General features: G+C 40.0%; 1 protein-coding gene across 1 annotated transcript in view; it reads left to right on the forward strand.

Moving 5' to 3' along the window:
• Positions 1 to 16983, forward strand: part of MYRFL (myelin regulatory factor like) — a gene marked incomplete at both ends in the record, with an annotated part of 115511 nt that overhangs the window by 44841 nt on the left and 53687 nt on the right. Inside the window, 5 exons of the mRNA XM_081310853.1 lie at positions 4492 to 4642; positions 8849 to 9044; positions 12208 to 12284; positions 13436 to 13546; positions 15117 to 15207. Coding sequence (XP_081166979.1) covers positions 4492 to 4642; positions 8849 to 9044; positions 12208 to 12284; positions 13436 to 13546; positions 15117 to 15207 — 626 coding nt within the window. The remainder of the gene's footprint in view (positions 1 to 4491; positions 4643 to 8848; positions 9045 to 12207; positions 12285 to 13435; positions 13547 to 15116; positions 15208 to 16983) is intronic.

Here is a 16983-nt window from a genome sequence, read left to right on the forward strand (position 1 = left end):
AAAGCCCCACCTTTTGATGACATAGAGCTCTTTGTCCACCTTCCTAAGCAAAGATACCCTAGTTTCTTCAGGGATCCCTAGATCTAGCCTGTAGCTTTTTTATGATTCTCAAACATAAAGCCTGAACAAATTCCTAGCCAGACAGGGGAACCATCTGTTCACTTTCCTCCAGATGCACCAGCTCAAAGTCACTCAAACCTTCCAAGAGTTTCCTCAACAGACTGGATTGTTGCTCTGGCCACTCCCAGAGTTAAGCTCCATCCTGTGATGGTTTTTCTGCTGCCTGACCCAGACAGGGCATTGATTTTTTTTACCATCTTCAAGTCCTGGGAGAGTAACTGAAATGTCTCAACATATAGGAAACCCTGAAGTCCCATTTAAAGGTCAGTAAAAAAGCTGACTAAAGATAATTGGTTCCAGACAACTGTTCAAGAATGAAAATGAGCAGGTCCCCAGGGCCAGAGGGAGGCAGGGAGACAAAGGCAAAGACTTAGTTAATCCAAATGCCATGTTTTCATTACAGTTTATATTTTTAGCACAAGTTTTAGTGGAGAGCTCCCACTGATGTTGCAGAGGATAGGGGTTTTTACAAGGTCCTGGGGAAAGAACACAGTAAGAGAGGAAGGGGGAACTTCTGCCAGTCTTATAGGCAGCAGTAGGTTTGCCAATTTTTAATGGGAGATTTCTAAATCAATCATTTAGGCTCTTCTGGATCTTTTCCTAAGAGGTACATGTTGGCCAAGGGTTCCAAGATCCCATTTATTGAGGTCTGAATGTAGAATTCCTGGGTTGGTAGGAGCAGATGTAAAATCTTACTTAGAGAGAAAACCACTGGTAGGCAGGCTCCTGTTCGCTGGTGCTTGGCCTCACTCAACCAAATAAAAGGTCTCCCTGAGAGGCTTCAGCCTTCATATATTTTGAGCCTCATATGTGAAAGGGGTTTCCAGCTCCAGAGCCAGAGCAGTTGGCCCATGATGAGAGGTACACTGGCTGTGTTCACCCTCTAGAATCAGGAAAGTGCCAGTCTCATCTGTCTGGCATCTGGGAACTCTCAGATAATCTTTCTTGATTATCAAATGATAATAATTTCCACTTATCTCTGAGATTTGTTTAGAGCAAAGTACACACAATATTTTGAAAGGCGTCAGAGGCAAGCTTTCCATTTCCCCCACGGGGTGGGACTCAGGCATTTGCTGCCTTCACACTTCTGTTTCTCTCTGTGTTATATTTTCTCAAGAGATCCACAGACTTGCATGAAGGGAAGAGGAGTGTTCGAACCCTAGCTCTTCCACTCAGCAGCTATGACACCGGGCAAATGCTGTCAGGACTTAGAATCTCAGTTTCTACGCTAGTTAATAAGATTAAGAAACCTTGCTTCACAACCACTCTAGAAATGTTTGGTGGCCTCTCTGCCAACCTGAGAATAGACCAGGAATAGAACATATCATATCATATTATTCCATTTCTATAAACTCCTCTGTATGGTTAGATTTAAGGACAATTATCAGTTTTTGACAGGAGAAATTATTTACTGGAAGAAGGCCTTTGGGGGGGGGGTGTCTCCTAGAGGGCTGGAAGCAACCTGTTGCTTGATGGTCATTACACAGAATTCATTTCATAAGAAAATAAAATTGTGTACTCATGATCTGTGTACTTTTCTTTATATATAAAATACTCAGATAAAAAACTCTATTGAAAAAGAAAAGGATCCTCACCTTGGAGATGACTTTAGGAGCTGGTGAAATACTAGGTGAAGTGTCTGTGCATGTATACAGAAATCACCCAGAGTAGCAGCTATTATTGTTAATAGTAATAATAAGTCCCAGAATTAGGCTCAGCTTCTGTCTGGAATTTCAGCGTGGGTCTGTGGTCCTTGGGGCCTTATCAGTTGATAAACAGCTCACAGGAAAGCTATGACTGGGTCACTTTTACTGTTTTGAAACCTTTGCTGTTGTGTTAGGCAGGGCAGGAAATGCTATGATTTCTGAGGATGATGCCAATAGTCCCAGTCCCCTGACCACCCTCCCTATCAGTGTCTGGAGGAGTGGAGCTGGCCTTTGACCATGTACCTGGGCACATTGACCTTGCTGCCAGGCTTGAGTAGGAAGCTGGCTGTGTTAGCTGGTTTGTGGCCAAGTACCTCCAATAGTTACCTAGAGTTATGTGGAGGCCAAGCAGCATTTCCCAAGCAGCAAGTCCCCTCACTGTGATAATGACAGGGTCATTAATATCCAAAGGCAGTGTTGTTTAAATGCTGCGGTGGCAGTTGCTGGACTCAGTACTTCACAGACATTATTCCTTCATGGGATCCTTACACCATCCCTGGGAGGTATATATGGCTATTCCCACTTTTCACATGAGGACATGGAAACTCAGCTTAAATCATTTTCTTAGGAATGTTCAGCCTTTAGGTAGTTGTGATTCAAACCCTTTGACTCTTCCTTGACCTTCTCTCCATTGTAGGAGAAATGAAGAAGGAAGGAAGCACTGGTTTCCCCCTTTCTCTGAATTTGATGGAAGCAGAAATGTGGAAGGGCTTTATTTATTTATTTACTTTTTCAAAAATATTTTAGGCCAGGTAGCTTTTGGAGGAGTGAGGGAAGGAGAAGATCCCAGCTTTGCCCACCTCCAATGTCCTTAGATGGGAAGAAGTTTTTCAGGATTTTCCAAAATCTCTCTAACATGGGAGATTTGGCCTTATAAAAACCAAAAAAAACCTTCTAAAAATTTACATGCTGAAATCCTGATTCCAGATGGGATGGTTTTAGGCCAGGCCTTTGGGATATGATTAAGTCATGAAATCGGAACCCTCAGGAATGAGATAAAAGCCCTTTAAAAAGAGGAACACAGAAGAGGTGATATCTGCTCTTTCGCATGTGAGAATACAATCTGAAAAAGGCTGTCTGCAAACTGATAAGGGAGCCCTCCTTAGACAGCACCTATGAGCACCTTGAATTTGCACTTCCTGGCCTACAGAACTGAAAGAAATAAATGTTTGTTGTATATACCAAAAAAAAAAAAAAATACATGTTTCGCTTAGGTGACATTTGATGACGATACTCCAAGAAAATCTCATTTTCTGTGACATTTGAGATCAAAAGCAACTGGAAGCAGGTCTATTGATTTACTTATTTCAAGAAGACCTCAATAGAAGCCTAAAGAAAGGAAAAGTTAGATGAGCAAAAGAAAACCCATCCCTTTGCTACTGCATTTCCCAAGCTCTGGGCTAAGTGGCACATTCAATAGAAGTTAATGTCCTATTTCTGGGTTACTGCTGCCAGCCTGCACCTGGTCTTACCAACGCCCACTGTTTCCCTTTCACTCCTGACGTCAGGCATGAATGATGGTAGGGGTGTTAGAAGAAAAGGGAAGCAGCAAATGTACCAATAGCATTTTACATAAACACAATCTGAGGTTGAATTGCACAGTTTGGGAGGCATATTCAAATTAAGACAGAGAGCTTGCAGGGATTATTCAAAAACAGTGGTCATCATGTGAAAAGGCTGTTATTTGACCATTTTTGATGAACAAAAGTGGCAATTTCATAGAGTTGATATTACATGCTAACAAGAACTCTGTTACTTTATCTTGGTTTGAACTTCTCAAGGTGTTTTCACTTTATCATTTGATTCTCTATCTTGGAAGATGGGCAGCACACATTTTTAATTTATATTCTACAATGGAGAGAAGTAAGATAGTAAGTGAATAAATAACTCATCTAAATTCAAAAGGGTAATTAAAGCCACAGAATCTTGGTGCCACCAAGACCTGCAACAAATTAGGGTATATTGGTTGCAGTTAACAAAAACAAAAACATCAAATTGCCTTATATGCAACAAAGCAAAAGAAAGAAAGAGCAACAAAACAAAACAAACCCTTTAAAACCAGTGGCTCTATTGGCTCCTGTAACTTAGGAGGGTACAATTGGATCACAGAACTCAAATCAAATCATCCGATCTGGTGCCCCCCTTTGTTAACTGCTTCTGCTGGCATAACTTCATTCCCAGATGGACTTTTCCCTCATGTTCCAAAATGGTCTCAGCAGCTCCTGGACATGTTATCTCATGGGTTCAAACCTCACGGAAAAGAGTGAGCACCTTTGAACCCACATTTCCCAAAGTGCTGAGATCCATTCTGCTTGGGTTGGATTAGCCCATGTGGCCACCTCTGATGCAAGTACCAAATACTGTACTTTGATCCATTAAGACGCTCCTAGGGCTGAGCGTCGACTTCTCTGAATCACATGGTAGAAGTAGTAGATTGATATTAAGGATGAAGTTTCCTGTAAGTGTCCACCACCTCCCCATAGCGGTCACTGATCTCAAGTTGCTTGTCTTACTGATGAAGACACAGGCAGCAACATGCCTCCTGCCTCCCAGCATTTGACACCTGTCCCGAGGTCACTCTGCCTCACACATGGCCATGCAGCTGTCTGTGAATCTAGGAAGAAGAATCTAGTAGAAAGAATCTAACTCACCTGTTTCTTTGCAGTGACAGGTAGGAGTCACAACAATGAAGTACAGGACCTTGACAGCGAGGGACAGAATGGGATGCCTGTAGATCAGTGCTCTCCTTCCCTGAAGTGGCAACCATACCAAAGTGTTCCTTGGCATAGTTTATTAAACAGTCATTATGAAAAACTGTAAGTGGCCTCCCCAATGCCTGGGGGGGGGTGGTAGTGGAGGGCTAGAGGCTGAGGGGGAAGGGTAGTGCTGGATCTCAGTACTGAACCCAAGTATTTGGGCTTGGGTGTCACCCCATCAAATGGGATGGGTCAATGAGAAAGTGTCTGTCATACACCTGTTTTGCATCCTGGCTGAAGGATAGTTGGAACTTGGGCTTCTGGCCTTCAGGACCCAGACTTGTAACTCTAACTCATTATAATTTACCTACTAAATGCTGGGGGGAGAGGGAATCTTTCTGGGATCTCATGCCCAGTTTAAACTAAAAGCTGGAAGATTGAGTTTTCCCAATACACTAACATTTAGTCCGGCAGTTAATTTATAATACCACAAAAGACATTTTTGGGGTCACATTAAGTTGTTATCCAGTGACCAACTCTAAAATCAGTATTGTCAACACATTGCATATTTTGAATGTTTAGCCTGCAACCATAGTTGGTGGTTTCTTTATATTAAGAGACTGAAATCAAATCATACAAATTATCCTAAAATTAGAAAAGTTTCACCTTATTTTATAACACTACAGTTAAAAAATAAATGTGCACTCATGCATTATTGCTCTTTAACGTGCTTCTTTTTATTCCTTAGGGTATAATTTATCAACCCAAGGCTGCTGTTATTTTCCTTCATTATAAATACCTTTTTGAAACACTAAAAAAAAAAGTCAATGGTTAAAGAAATAGGATTTTGAAGTAATAAATATAATATGAAATGAGATACATTGAGTGATAAACTTGAAGACCTCCTTGGTATTTTCCAAATTCAAATATAGCAAAGTTTATCATTAGGATGTTTATGTTGGACTAGAAGGAAGAAATATTTATCTTAAAACTAAGCCTAAGCCAGGGTGTGATTACAGGCACACCCCTGTAATCCCAAGACATCTGTTGATTAAATACCCCTATTATCCCAACAACTAGGGAGGCCAAGGCAAGAGGACTGTGCATTTGAGGCCAGCCTCAGCAACTTAGCAAGGCCCTAAGCAACTTAGTGAGACCCTGTCTCAAAATAAAACAATAAAAAGGGTTAGGGATGCAGTTCAGTGGCTAGGTGCCCTGGAGTTGGTGTGTTTAATAGGAGGCAAAGGACACCAGTTGTATAATTGGAATGTCATGACTTCATATCTTTGCTATTGTGTGAGATCAGAAAATGAAAGTAAGAATCTGTGGGTTTTGGTTTTGAGTCTCAATCTTTATTTGATTTTCTTGGGGCACAATCCACATTCTCTCTGAAGCATTAGTACCAATGTATGACAGTGTCCTACACAGGCACATGATTTTTAAAACCCTTAATACTTTTCCATCTGCATGCATCCGAGTTGATCAATCTTTGAGGTATTATCTCTCTCTTTTTACTTGAAGAGATTTATTTAAAAATTTGTTTGAACAGCTTATCTCTGCTCCAACAAACTGGAAAAAAAGGGAAAACTGAGATGATATCAATTCAAAGGTAGAGAGGCAAATTTATTTTGAATACTTTGCCATAATTCACTTTTCCTAAGCAAAAAGGAAGGTAAATAAATTCATCCAGTTTATAATTCAGGCTCTCTTGGTTTTACTAGTCATGCCATTGAGGGAGAAAAATCACTTACTTTTTCTTTGATAATTATGTAGACTATGTTACAAAATATCTCCCTAAATTATGTAAAAGCAATGGAGTTAGGGTTTAAAATTTATTTTTATTCTGAATGTTGTTTCAAAGTTGTGCTATAAAACAGTTTTTTTAAAGTCAGTTTAATTGACTTGATGTTTAACTTTTGATGTCAAAACATAATTGCCTCATAATTCCAGTGGCTTGTGAGGGTGAGACAGGAGGATCACAAGTTCAAAGCTAGCCTCAGCAACACTGAGGTGCTAAGCAACTCAGGGCTGGGGATGTGGCTCCATGGTGAGTGCCCCTGATTCAATCTCCGGTATATTTCCCCCCCCAAATAATAATAATTGCATTCTCAGGTAGATTTCTATAATCAGAGATTGGCCTTTAAGGCCCAAAATCATCTTCAGTATAATTCTGGTTGGTTGATTCAGGTTTTCTTAAATTACAGACTAATGATCATGTCTGGGGTATAAACCTTACATTCTTCTTTCGGAATTTTTGACAGTTAAGCATGGAACATCACACACACACACACACAAATTCTTTTTTCTTCAAACAAAGACAGTTTTTTATTACCCTTAATAGTGAGTTTATACAATTCCATCCATCAAGGCCTTAGAGTGTAAATTAGCAGATTAGTTCTAGGAACCTGGCTCAATATAAATTTCGAAGATGGCCTAACACATACAGGTTTACCAAATTCTTCATTCAATGAATTTACCTTCTGCTATTGGTGGGCACCATGATTGTGAAGCCTTTAACTTATTAGCTACTGAAGGTAGTCAGTGACTCAGTGACTTGATCCATTGAGGAGGTGCTTAACTTACAAAGAACATGAACATTCTTTTCCTGCAAAACCCAATAATGGTTTCTATTTCTGGAACTAGAGCAAAATTTAGAAACTCTATGTTGTTGTTATAATGGCAGCCATCCAAATTGAGATCCCAGGAGGCAAAGATCCACAAAGTAGTGTAGTACTCATGGTTCCGTAGTACTCAAGTTTCTTTCCTGAGAAAAGAAATCCATATTTAGGAACCCTGAATTAAAAATCATTCCATATCTACAACCTGTATGGGAAAAACTCACCAACTTTTATATTCTCCTCTCTACTTTATCATGAACACACTTAATTTGTTTCCTTTGAATTAACATTTTTAGAATATTTCATTAAACATCTTACACTCAAAGGATTGCTATTAAAAAAAGAGCATGAGGAGCTGGAGTTGTGGCTCGGTGGTAGAGCACTTGCTTAGCATGTATGAGGCACTGGGTTCGATCCTTAGTCCCACATAAAAATAAATAAATAAATGTATTTGTGTCCATCTACAACTAAAAATTGAAAAAAAATTAAAAAGCAGATTATGCTTAGTGAAGCTAGCCAATCCCTAAAAAACAAATACCAAATGTCTTCTTTGATATAATGAGAGCAACTATGAACAGAGCAGGGAGGAAGAGCAGGAAGAAAAGAGTAACATTAAACAGACACATGAGATGGGAGGGAAAGGGAGAGAAAAGGGAAATTGCATGGAAATGAAGGGAGACCCTCATTGCTATACAAAATTACATATAAGAGGTTGTGAGGGGAATGGGAAAATAAACAAGGAGAGAAATGAATTACAGTAGATGGGGTAGAGAGAGAAGATGGGAGGGGAGGGGAGGGGGGATAGTAGGGGATAGGAAAGGTAGCAGAATACAACAATTACTAATAGGGCATTATGTAAAATTGTGGATGTGTAACCGACATGATTCTGCAATCTGCATTTGGGGTAAAACTGGGGGTTCATAACCCACTTCAATCTAATGTATGAAATATGATATGTCAAGAGCTTTGTAATGTTGTGAACAACCAATTAAAAAAAAAAGTAGCAATGATAAAACAAACAAAGCAAAAGTTTGATTAGATATCCGGCCATCATCCCATTCCTTCTTCAACAAGGAAAGTCACTATGGTAGGTTTCTAGCACTATTACCAGATTGGAGAATAACAAGGAAATGACCATACTCTATTAAAAAACAGGTTTCCAGTTAGCAGAGTAACCGGATCTGATTACTTTGATTTAAAACTATTCCTGGCAATTCTGACCAGTTTGCTTTTTCATACCTGTACCAATGGACTTAATATTCACTCATTTGAGTAACGATGGCAGAGCTGAAGAGACCTTTTTTTTTTTTAAAGGAGGAAAGAAATTAATTCTATGCCAGATATTCCTAGTAACACAGTGATTTCTCAACTTTTCGCTTACATCTTTGCATTGTGTTGTGGAGTCAAATTAAGGGTTTAGAAAGCACAAAAGGGATAGGGAGTCTAAGGAAACAGTGTTTCTATTTGGCAATAATTGAATTGCTTCCTTGTGAGAAGAAGATAAAAAGCTGGGAGAGAGTCCACTGTGTTTTGAAAGATTATTTTCATTTCCTCAGTAAAAATCAAGACATCTATTGATTAAATATAGCAAAAGGCACCTCCAACACTATATTTTCTTGAAATGTTTTTACAATTGATATCATCAGTGAAAGAAAATGTATAGAAAATATTTATAAAATTGTTTTTTTTTTTATTCCTCTTTTCATAGACCTGATGTGGGCTATCAAGTTGTCACAGACAAAGGATTTAATTTCTCGCCAGCAGATGAAGCTTTTGTTTGCCAAAAGAAGAACCATTTTCAGATAACCATTCACATCCAAGTTTGGGGAAGTCCAAAATTTGTTAAAACCCAAATGGGCCTAAAGCCAATAGAAATGTTTTACTTGAAAGCTTTTGGAATTAAGGTAAATTTTAAAATTTAGCTTAATATAATTCAGTCAACATTTATTAAGTGTTCCATTTATCTATGGCTGTGTAATTTACCATCTCAAAACTGACTTAAAATAATAATTATTTATTTGGGCTACAAATGGGCAACTTGGTCCAGGGTTGGCTTTAAGACAACCCTGTTCAGGAGTCGTCTGCTGGGCAGCTCAGCTGGGCCATTTCCAAGATGGCTCACTCACATGCCTGTCACATTTGGGCTGGCCACAGTCTGGAGCTCAAATGGGACCGTAGCTGTGGGGTCTTAGCTTTTCTCCATCTCTCTAAGAGATAGTTTGCGCTCTCTCACTACATGGTGAATGGGTTTAAAGAATAAGTGTTCCCAGACACAGGAAGTGGACGCTGCCAATTTCTGAAGACTGAGCTCAGAAACTGGCACAGCACCACTTCAGACTATAGTTTTTGTAATTTTCAGTGTATAAATCTTGTCCTGCTTTTACTTTTATTTTTATTTAATTTATTCTTCATTATTTTATTCTTATTGATGCTGGTGCATTTTTCATATGGAGTAGACTCGTAGTTTTTACCAGATTCTCTAAGAGAAGTTTGACTTTAAAAAAGACAAAGAACCAGCCAAGCACACTGGTACATGCCTATAATCCCAGTGGCACAGGAGCATAAGATGGGAGGATCACAAGTTCAATGCCAGCCTCAGCCTCGGTGATGTACTAAGCAACTCAGTGAGACACTGTCTCTAAATAAAATATGAAAAAGGGCTGGGGATGTGGATCAGTGGTTGAGTTCCCCTGAGTTCAATCCCTAGTATCCCCAATCCCTGCAAAAAAACCAAAGAACCACTAATTTAGACAGTGTCCCTTTTCCATGGTTTAATAGAGGGGAAACTGAGGCCTGGTGATGTTATATAATCCATCCAAGTTAATAAGTGACAGAGCTGAGTTTAGAATTCAGGTAGTATGACTTCTGAGCAGTCAAAAGGTATTTATTAAATTATCACTTCATAGCCAGCTCCTTAGCAGGCAAGAGTATTCATTATCTACATATTTTATTCTGATGGTCAGCTTGGGCTTGGGTATGGGATATCCTAAAATGAGGCTTGGTTACTGAACACAGTGGTATGGTTGGGATCTGGAATGTCTCCCAAAAGCTCATGTGTTGAAGGCTTGGTCCTCAGCGCAACAGTGTCCATGAGTGAGGTGTGTGTGACCTGCAAAAATTCTAACGTCCCCAATGAGATACTCGATTGCATGGATTAGTAATTCAATGGACTACTGGGAGGTGGTGGAAACTGTAGGCAGGTGGGGCATGGTGGGAGGAAGTAGGTCACTGGGGCCATTAGGGACGTCTCCTTGTCCCTGGTCCTTTCTCCCACCCTGTCTCCCCTTCCTCTTTCTCTGCTTCCTGGCTACCATGAGGTTTCTGCCTTGACGTCAGCTGAACATGGACTGAAACCTCTGAAACAGTGAGCCAAAATAAATCTTTCTTCCTCCAAGTTGTTTTCCTCAGGTATTTGTCACAGTGATAAAAAGATGATCAATGCACGCATCAACTCGTGTGCTCCCAACAGAGCTCTTAAAACAGCAACAAAATAAACAAATACAAACAACAAGGAAATAAACAATAAAACATACTTTTCTTACTGTGGAAGTAAAAGGATTTCATTGTAGAAATTTTTTTTTAAAATATATATTTCTTTTAGTTGTCAATGGACATTTATTTATTTATATGTGGTGCCGAGGATCGAACCCAGTGCCTCATGCATTCCAGACAAGCGTGCTACCTGCTGAGCCACAGCCTCAGCCCTCATTGTAGAAAATTTGAAACATAATAGAAATATATGGGGGCTGGGGATGTGGCTCAAGCGGTAACGTGCTTGCCTGGCATGCACGGGGTGCTGGGTTCGATCCTCAGCACCACATAAAAATCAAATAAAGATGTTGTGTCCACCGAGAACTGAAAAATAAATATTAAAATTTTAAAAATAATAGAAATATATGAAGAAGAAATAAAACTCACTCATATTCAGGATGCATCATTTGGTAGCTTAATTTTTCTTGTTATTAAAATTAATCTTGGCTGGGGTTGTGGCTCATGGTAGAGTGTTGCCTGGCATATGTGACACACTGGGTTCAATCTTAGCACCACACATATAAATAAATGAATAAATAATAAAGGCTCATTTACAACTAAAAGTAGCACATAACTTTAAAAAATTAAATGAATCTCATATTGCTAATATTATGTTTTGAAATACATGATATTATTAAGAACCCCATAAAATATTGTTTACAAAGATGATTCAGTTTTATATCCTAGAGATGCATAATGTAAATTCCTGTACTATTGGAAGTTTCACTCACTTCCAGTATTTTTAGTGTTATTAATAAAACTGCACTGAACATCTATATGCACCCAGCTTTGCATGAGGCCAAATTCGTAAGACGGAATTTACACATCAAAGATGTGAACCTTATGAAAACTCTTGATGTAGGCTGCTCAATTGCTTTCCAGAAAGATTGTTAAAATGCAAATACCCACAAGCTACATATTACATGCCTGGTTTCATTAGGCTCTTGCCACTATTCATGAAAATAAGTATGCAGTAGGAAAAAAAGTATGTAGTAGGTGCCAAACAAATGTCACTTTCTATATTCTACTTATTTATATTTTATATTGTTTCTTCATATTAGAATATAAGCTTCCCCAAGAGCAGTTATTTTTGTTAATTTTGTTCACTTCTTATTTCTAATGTTTAGAGCAGTCCCTGGAACATAGTAGATGCTCAATAAGAGTTTATAGAATGGATGGAAAAAATGAAGGAATGCATGCCTTTGTGCTGCCCAGCTCCTGTATTTGCCTCCCCATGTTTCAACCATCTATAGGCCACTCTGTGTTCACTGCTTACCTGAAATACTCTGTCTTGTGTTGTCGTTGTTTAACCTTGTAGGTCTTTGCTTGTTGTGTCATCAGTGGTGCACTGCTTTAAGGCAGGAACCATGATTTTATATGTTTTTCCAGTGATTTACAATCCCTGCCCAAAGTCTAGCATGGTGCCTTGAAGACCTTTTTAAGTACTGAAATATTGTCTACTAATGAACATTTTTATTAGTAAATAAATTAATTTGTTAACTCTTTAAGTAATTTACTTTTTGTTGTTCCATATAGGTTGAAGCCACCAATCAAATAATTGCTATTGAACAGTCCCAAGCAGATAGGAGCAAAAAAGTTTTCAATCCTGTCAAGTAAGAATTTCTTTTCTGAATTCCTAGGTGAATGTTTTGGGACGATCTATCATCTAATTTGTTTTGCTTATTTAAGATGAAATTCACTGTTAGAATCTAAATTAGTAATAGTATGTCAATATTGTAAGTGCATATTTACCAACAAAAATAAGATTGGTAAAATACATCGAAATAGTAGCAGAAATTCTTTATTAAAAGATCCATTTAAAAAATAATTCTTTATTACTAAAAACCTTACTAATAAATTTGGTTCCGTAAAGTAGATTATAGCTATATCTTCCTTTCAATTTTTTATTTAAATTAGCATGGTGCTGATTGGATTAATTTCAAGGTTCCTGATCCAAGCTGTGTATACAATTCATTTTTCATATTTTTTTAAAACTACATTGATAGATGGCTGAATGGATTCCAAGATAGAAAGCATGCTCCACTGGTAGAATGCATAGCAACATGGCAGTCCAAAGTTAGAGTTCTGTCTCTAGAATGATTTGGAGTGGGATTTGCTCTTTGGTTCATTTGGCTGGGAATGCAGTCAAGACAGCTCAGGATTTCAACCCTCAGTCAACCCCTTTGGGCTGGGAAGAAGATGGTCCTACAGCCAACAAATCAGGCACTTGGACAAACAGACTCAGATGGCTGGTACATCTGGTTCTCCGTTGCCTGAGCAGGCTGGGCATAGCCTTCCTGTGGAGGAGGCTGCCTCCTGTCACTAGACTAGGGAAGGACAAGTACTTAACAGGAAACCAAGGCTTTCAGGAAGAGCCTAAAGAAGTTGCTTGCCAGGAGGTCAGTGCTATAGCAACAGCCCAGATGAAAGGCATTTCCTCCCCGCTGTGAAAATGACAGAACCCATGTGCAGTGTATGGAGAGCACAGCCCTCATGCGTCACAAACTCTGGGTGGAGCTTGTGCTGAGTGAGCATTTCTTGGTGGCTTGAAAGTCATTCCCTGGCCTTCCCTGGCAGCCACTCCTGACCCTGCTGTGGAGTGTTGACTAGTAATTGGTGGTTGAAATAAACTGTCCTTCACGGTGTGACGAGCACTGGGCTCTAAGCACACTGGACCCACTTGAGAGTTTAAGGAGTGGATTGGATATGATCAAGGACTCTGTGTTCTCTCATGATCTCTTGGTGTTTCTGCTGTTCATTTTAGAATTGACCTACCTGCTGACCAGGTCACTAAAGTAACGCTGGGACGTTTACACTTCAGTGAAACCACGGCAAACAACATGAGAAAGAAGGGGAAGCCAAATCCTGACCAGAGGTATTGGTGCCCCTGCACATACCAGGTGGCCAGTCACACTGTTTGACCAGGAAATAGCCTAAAGGCTCTCTAATTCTCTTGGCTCTGCCAGCTGGCAAGCTGGGTCTCCTTAAACTGCTTTCCTCCTTTCTCTGACTCTTTCAGTTTAATAGTATATCCTATTTACCATCAGTGTCTTTCTCCTCCCATCCTCACTCCTCATCATGCCCACCCTCCTGACCAGCCTTGATCCCACCATGAGTTTCTAGAGTAACCATCTGCTCATATCTCATTGCCATCTCTAATGGAAGACTGATAGCATTTCTCAAACGTGTGCACTGGTCATGAAGCATGGCTGTAACTTTTTTGATTAAAAAAGAAAATAAAATTGCCTTCATGATTTAGACTTGGGGTTCTCAAAGTGTGGTCCCAAGAGTAGCAGAGAGAGTAATACCTGGATGTTAGAAATTCAAGTTCTCAGATCTCACCAAAAACCTACTAAATCAAAAACTCAGGAAGTGGGCTTAGCAAATTGTTTTTTTGACAAACACTCCAGGTGACTCTGATACAATGCATAAGTTTTGAGAGCCACTGGTTTTAGAACCAAGGTTTTGGTATTGGGCAGAATTGAGTTTAAACATTTGATGCTCCCGTTTACCTTGGGCATGTAACTTAGACTCTCAGAAACACATTTTCCTGTCTTATGAATGGTGACACTAACAATTCCTACTTGAATAAGGTTGTTTTAGGGACCCAAGTGAAATAACAGGTAAACTGCGTAGCCCAGCATGAAACGTTTTGAGTTCACAATGGCATTAATAACAATACTTATGATATTTATTATTCTTATGGATTTATTTTAGATACATGAGCAGACTCTTGTTCTATATGGATTAAAGAACCTATATAGTGTTATGAAAGAATTTGTTAGCTTTTTTTTTTTCATGCAGTTTTTAAAGCCAAAGCTTTTCTAGTAGGGATAGTTTTTGTTTTGATTGTCAAGCAAGAGTCTAATCTTAAAATCATCCCATCAGTTTTGAAGAAGCAGTTGGAGTACAGAAGATGAAAACTGCCTTGAGAGCAAATGGAAGGAAGGTTCAGGTCTTTGACTAAAGTTAAAACCCGAGAAGGTGCCGGAGGCACAGCCCAGAGGTCAGGGTGGGTATGGTGGGCTAGTCCTGCTGAGACCAAGCCCAGGACAGGTGACTTGTGTGTCTCTGGACACAGGGACCTCTGGTGGCTTCCTGTTGTGTTTGTGAGGGGTCCTGTCTGAGGGCCCAGGAATGGTGAGGGAGGCCAAATCAGTACAGGCGGGCTGAGCCCATGTTCCTGCCAGTATCTCTTCCCACAGAGGGCCTGCAAAACAGCTCACAACCACCTCCAACTGGACATGGGGCAAGTGGGGGACAATAGCATGTAAATCAAATAATTGCTCTCTCATTTCACCTGGGGACGAAGGTTAAAGCAGAAGGGAAAAGACAGTCTCTAAATCAGTAAACTCAGCTAGGTAAGTTCACTACTGATTAACTGTTGCATGAATTGTGTCTCTGTTCCCTGATGTGTTGATGTTGGTCTGCTGTTTCTGAACTAGATACTTCATGTTGGTGGTTGGACTGTATGCTGCTAACCAAGATCAGTTCTATCTCTTGTCTGCCCATATCTCTGAAAGGATCATTGTAAGGGTAAGCTCAGTTCTCTAATTATTCTGCATCCTGGCTTCTTTTCTCCTTTGTAGAAAGGATTTGAATTTCCAATGACATGCTTGAAGTACTCTATGTCTTAATTGATGATGATAATGATGATGATAATGGTAACATTAGAAACTACTACTTTTGCTTTTACACAGTGGCTCTCAACCAAGGTCAATTTTGATCCTTAAGGATCATTTGGCAATGTTTGGAAACATTTTTAGTTGTCACAACTGGAATCTAGTGAGTAAAGTCTAAGGATGCTGCTCAACACCTTACAATGTACAGGACAACCCCTACGCAAAGAATCATTCTTCTCCAGATGCATATGATCCTGAGATTGAAAAATACTGATTTTTGCTCTGTGTTTTAGGCACTGAGCTAAACAATCTATACATGACATCATTAGACATTGTTAGACAATCTATATTATATTCTTGAAGCCCAGAGGAATTGAGGCTCAAGAGGGTAAATAACTTGCCCATGATCCCACAGCCTGTAATGATGGAGCCTGGATTATAACCCAGCTTTCTCTGACTCCAAAGCCCACAGGGTGAGCAAAGTGCCAGGGGGGGTTGTCAGTTGCCCCAAAGTAACTGGTGACCCCAGGGAATCTGGGCCACTGTCTAGCTCATAGGAAAGGCTCAATGCGTTTTGCAGAAGGATCACAGCTGTGGACAAGAGTCTTGGCAGCCAAACCCAAACATCAAGCTGTTGGCAGCTGCAGCAGCAGCTGTGTGAGGTAAGGCTGGCCACTGCCGAGAATGCCAGGGCATGAGGTAACAGGTAACCACAGGCCCGGCGGCCCTGGGAGGGGCCGTGTTGTCATCACTCTTTTGAAGTGATACAGGGAGGACGTGAAACTCCAGCAGGGAAAGTCATTTGCTGCTGGCATGCTCAGGGACGCTGTTCATCTAAGGCCCTGGGGGACAGATCTGCCCATTGGGAGTGGCGTCTCTCCTTGCCTGCTGTTCTGAAACAAAAGGCCCTCTGTAATTCTTTCAGTCAATTAAAAATAATAAGCCACCTATTAGTGGAAATCCTTCAATGACCTCTCAGAGTTTTAGTGGAGGTGAAGTAATGATATGGAGTCAACACCTCATGGGTTCGGATGGCCTTGTGAAGGCCACCGTACGTGCCCCAGGCTGTTTTTTTGGGGGGACTTGACATCATCTGAGGCAAGTGAGGTGCCTCTGAGCAAAGGCAGACAGAGATCTTTCCTGCCTCAAGCCCAGAATAGAGGTGCCTGTCCATCCCTCACAGAGGTCAGGGTGTCTTAGGCATCTGATGTAATCTGGGATTCCCTGGCTGTTGCAGCAAATCTGATTTAAAGTCTGGAAATTGAGATTGCTTATTGTTTCTGATGTTGCTTTGGAAGAAATAAAGATAGTGTCATTGTTTTCTTTCTTACTCCTCCCCTCCTTTTTTTTTTTTTTTTTTTTTTTTTTTGGGTACTGGGGATAGAATCTAGGGGTACTTTACCCTGAGCTACATCCTCAGCCTATTATTATTACCATCATCATCATCATTATCATCATTTATTTTGTGACATGGTTTTATGATCTTGCTTAGTTGCTGAGGCTGGTCTGAACTTAAAATTTTCCTGTTTCAACCTCCAAAGTCACTGGATCACAGGCGTGTACCAACATGCCCTACGGTGTGTCACTTCTACCACGCGGCCTGCTCAGTGGTTTCATTAATGAGGTTCTAGGCATAAAGTTAGTTAGAAGAGATTGAAATAAAACACACAAACCAGTTACCTTATTTCTA

Source organism: Spermophilus citellus, assembly GCF_964194105.1.
Source record: "Spermophilus citellus genome assembly, chromosome: 10".
Lineage (NCBI taxonomy): Eukaryota > Metazoa > Chordata > Mammalia > Rodentia > Sciuridae > Spermophilus > Spermophilus citellus.